The sequence below is a fragment of the Petaurus breviceps genome, unplaced genomic scaffold (genome assembly GCF_028583685.1).
Source record: "Petaurus breviceps papuanus isolate PSGF00001 unplaced genomic scaffold, PetGlider_PUasm1.0 103, whole genome shotgun sequence".
In the NCBI taxonomy this organism is placed as follows: Eukaryota; Metazoa; Chordata; class Mammalia; order Diprotodontia; family Petauridae; genus Petaurus; species Petaurus breviceps.
In genome coordinates this window covers 3,022,744-3,026,867 of record NW_027185588.1, presented here as the reverse complement: position 1 = coordinate 3,026,867, position 4,124 = coordinate 3,022,744, and the positions used below count along the sequence as shown (strand labels likewise).

Sequence of the window (4,124 nt, the reverse complement as noted above, 5' to 3'; positions counted from 1 at the left end):
AGGTGCCATGTCTCCTGCCCCAGACCATAGGCTCCCCCAGGTGCCATATTTCCTCCCCCAGACCATAGGCTCTCCCAGATGTTATGTCTTCCACCACAGACCATAGGCTTCCCCAGGTTGCCATGTCTCCCATCCCAGACCATAGGCTCCCCCAGGTGCCGTGTCTCCTGCCCCAGACCATAGGCTCCCCTGGGGTCCATGTCTCCCCCCCCCAGACCACAAGCTCCCCAGGTGCCATGTCTCCTGCCCCAGAACATAGGCTTCCCCAGGTGTCATGCCCCCTGCCCCAGACCATAGTCTCCCCTGGGGTCCATGTCTCCCACCCCAGACCATAGACTCCCTTGGGGTCCATGTTTTCCCTCTCAGCCTGGCTTTGGAGGGATCTCCCCAAGAACGTGTTGCTCCCCAGGCTTCTACCTGTTCCTCAAGGTTGTTCACAATAACCAGGTGTGCCTGTTCCTGGGCACAGTTCTGTTGTGACTGGTCCCAGTGAGCTTTGGCGGTGGAGAAGAAGTAGCACGAGCCCTCGAAGGCCAGCCAGGAATCAGGGCACGGGGAGCAGGAGCCTGGGAATGGTGCTGAGAGTTTGCTGTAGGCACAGGACAGACCATCTCTATTCTGGCCTGAGAAAGGGGTCTCTCTTCCTGTGCTGTATCCCAGTATCCAGGATAGTCAAGAAGGAAGGCTAGATGATGACTGTTGAGCTGCCACGGGCCCTTGATCTTTTGCCAGGCCCCCAGAGCCCACAGTAAACCTTGCTGCTAAGCCAGGTTCTGTAAGTCTAGGGCCCCAGCAGGGCCCTGAGTACGCAGAGAGATCAGTCCTCAGGATGGAGAGGTACCACTTGATGGGACAGCCATGGGAGGCGGAGGTGGGGGGGTGGGGGATGCAGGATGGAGGGTGCATCCCTGTCCTTGGACCCATGACAAGCAACTATCTGAGCAAGTCATGGACAGCTAGGCCTACGGCCAGGCCACTTTGAGGCCCTCTGGCTCCCATTTTCCCTACTCCAGCTTCCCTCAGACTGAACCACTCCAACCCCCAGCCAAGTGTCTCTCTGACTGAATCGACTCACTGTTCTCTCTTCTCACAGCAGCTATAGCCCGAAACATCTCACTGCGAATGTCTTGTCGGTCCTTCCCAGCCTCTGCCAGGGCCTGAGTCACTGGGAGAGCAGAGGGAAAAGAGTGGGAGCGTGCCCAGCAGAGTGAGTATGGATCTGTCTTGTGGCACTGTCAAGATACTTGGGGAGCCCTATGGTGGGTTTCTGGGAGGACTTATTCTTAGAACAGTCAGCAAGGTTGTGGGTTATTATGGGAACACTTGGCAGGATCAGTGTTGGACTGTCCAAGAGGGCTGGTATAGGGACGGAGAGCAGGGTCAACGGGGGAAGATCCGGCGGGGATGGATACACCAATTTCCGAAGAGTGGGACAGGCGCTGGGGATAACCCTTGGCTTTGAGGGGTGGCTGAGGCTTCTGTTTCTGTGGGGAGGACTTACTTTGGGTGCTAAGCTCATTGTGCTCACTCTCTAGCTTGAGCAGTCGGGCATGGGATTCACCCAGTTTCTTCTCCCAGGTCCCCAAGCCAGTCCACAAGGCAGAGCCTGGGCACAGAGATAGGAGAGGGATCTGGCACGAGGTGAGCCAGAGTTCCTCTCCCTCCGTGTGCTCTCTCAGCACATCCCCAATCAGTCCTTCTTAGCTCCCACCCTCAACCCTCTTTGCTCCTTCTCACCATTTCTCCTGGCAGCAGCCATGTCCTCTCTTAGCTCCCCCACATCCTTTGTCCAGATAGAAGCTGGAAAGATCCCCCACAGCTCTTTAGTCCCACAGATTCATGGAGTTGTACCCTGCCCAAGAGTGGTTTAGGGACTATCTGGACCAGGTTGCTCCAAGCATCCAGCCCCACCTACCATTGGTTTTCACTTCCTCTTTGAACTGATTCAGCTCCTGGGAGGTCTTTGAGCCTAGGGACACATATTTGTACAAATACACACAAAGACATGCATTCACACATGCACACTTGTACAGGATCCCCAGTCATTGTGACTTACAGAGGTCAGTGGGGGCTGGGAACAGAGCAGGGGAATGAAGACAGGAGGAGTGAGCTGGTGAGACCAGGAAGGAAAGGGGACCTAGAAAGGGGAGCAATGCTCTGAAAGTCTCTAGAACCCCATGCTGAAGCTTGATTGAATTGCTATCCTCCCTCCTTTTCCCCTTCCTCATCTCTCCCCATGCCCCAAACTCTGTGGGATTAATATCTAGCTTCCCTCCCTCTGGTCCCCTCACCCTTGACCAGCACCACAATTAGGAGAATCCCCAGCAGGAGAATCACAGCTAGCATCAAGGAGGCAGATTTTGAGGGCAAATCTCTGGGAAACAGTCTCCTCCACCAACCTGAGGGAAACCAGGAAATAAGGACTCTAGAGACACCCTGACAGGAATACTAAGACACAAGCCTGGTCCAATTGGAGGAGACCCAAGGCCACCTGGGTCCCATCTCTGGATTGGTAGAGAGGGGGTGGGAATGCCTTAATCTTAGAGACAATCCTAGAAAACAGGATAGGATTTGGTGGTAACCCTAACCTTTGTTCTCTTTCCCTTTGGGGCTCTGGGCTGGGTAGATAAAAAAAAGGAGGGGCTAGACCCCTGAGAACACAAGTGACTCCTAACATCCTGCCTCCCAATCCTATGGAGCCCTTAGGAGAGCGGGGACCCTAGCCTGGTACCTGTGCCCTGTGATCTCCCAGCTTGTTGGGACTTACCCAAAGAGGGATGGTCCTGGTCTTCCCATTTTTGATAACTTGAGGAGTCCATGGTGAGGATGTAGGCTGGGCCACCCAAAGGGAAGAAATGAGCCTGTCCCATACAACCCTTACATGCGTCATATTTATTAGGCCCTCCCTTCCTTTTAAGATTACCACCCAGATTCTGGGTGTCAAGTCAGCAAATAAAGAAACTCTGGCCACCTCCTCCTCTGTTCTGCTCTTCCTTTCCCAGCTGGTCCCTACTGATAATGAGACAGTAAGGACCATACTTTCTGTGATAGAGGGCCCCTTGCCTTCCCCCTGGGGACCAGACTCAAGCACATAATCTGTCTATGTCCATCTCTGAGACCTCTCAGTCTCTGACAAGGCCCCCCTTTCCCTCATTTCTAGACTTGGAGCTGGAAGGGACCTTAGAAGCCATTCTGTCTAACCTTCTCCCATCCCCTCACTTTATAGAAGAGGAAATGGAAAAACCCAGAAAGGTGTAGTTCCTCGTCCAAAGCCGTGCAGTTAGTCAGTGGCAAAGCTGGGACTGGGACCCAGGTCTTCTGATTTCCAATCCAGTACTCAGGTATGTGTTGGTTTTCATCCAGTCCCTCTGTGGTCCTCTCCTGCTTTTACTGTGTTACTGAGTCCCCTTCCCTAGAGGAAGCAGGCCTGATATCCATTTCCCTTCTTGTCAAGCCTTGACACTCTTTTTTTTTTTTTTTAAAGCAATCGGGGTTAAGTAACTTGCTCAAGGTTACATGGCCAGTTATTTCTGGGTGTGGTGCTGAGTATCTGAGCCCAGACTTGATCCCCAGGTCATCCCAACACTAGAGCCGGTGCTCTTACTTGCTGAGCCACCTGGCTGCCCCTAAGCAATTGGGGTTAAGTAACTTGCTCAAGGTTACACGGCCAGGTGTTTCTGGGTGGGTGCTAAGTATCTGAACCTGGGATTCGATCCCCAGGTCATCCTGACACTGGAGCTGGTGCTCTTACTCGCTGTGCTACCTAGCCTCCCCTGCCTTGACACTCTTGACACCACATTTTTCATATCCTCAATTTCTAGAAGTTCCCAACTCCCTCCCTCCCTTCTCTTACCAATGATTCGCACAGGTCAAGGACCATAGACTTACAGCCAGAAGGAACCTTAGAGGTCCTGAGCCTTTTTTCTTTTCTTGTCTAAGTCACTTTGCTATATTTCAAAAAACTGTGGATCATGTGTTTAGTTGCCAGCAGGTGCTTCAGTCAGGGAACTCAATGATGGGTCAAGTATACAGTGGCAAGAACACATGCACACACACACACACATACACACACACGACTCCATTTCAATTAATCAATCAATAAACATTCATTAAGTGCCTACTAC

General features: G+C 52.6%; 1 protein-coding gene across 1 annotated transcript in view; it reads right to left on the bottom strand.

Annotated features, from left to right (window-relative positions):
- CLEC4G (C-type lectin domain family 4 member G) overlaps positions 1 to 2,857 on the bottom strand; it is a 5,858-nt gene extending 3,001 nt beyond the window's left edge. Inside the window, exons 1-7 of the mRNA XM_069108818.1 lie at positions 2,768 to 2,857; positions 2,292 to 2,399; positions 1,916 to 1,969; positions 1,738 to 1,800; positions 1,502 to 1,606; positions 1,076 to 1,165; positions 418 to 566 (exon numbers count right to left, since the gene is read on the bottom strand). Of these exons, the coding sequence (XP_068964919.1) occupies positions 418 to 566; positions 1,076 to 1,165; positions 1,502 to 1,606; positions 1,738 to 1,800; positions 1,916 to 1,969; positions 2,292 to 2,399; positions 2,768 to 2,819 (621 nt within the window). The 5' untranslated portion in view covers positions 2,820 to 2,857. The remainder of the gene's footprint in view (positions 1 to 417; positions 567 to 1,075; positions 1,166 to 1,501; positions 1,607 to 1,737; positions 1,801 to 1,915; positions 1,970 to 2,291; positions 2,400 to 2,767) is intronic.
- Positions 2,858 to 4,124: the final 1,267 nt, after the last annotated feature.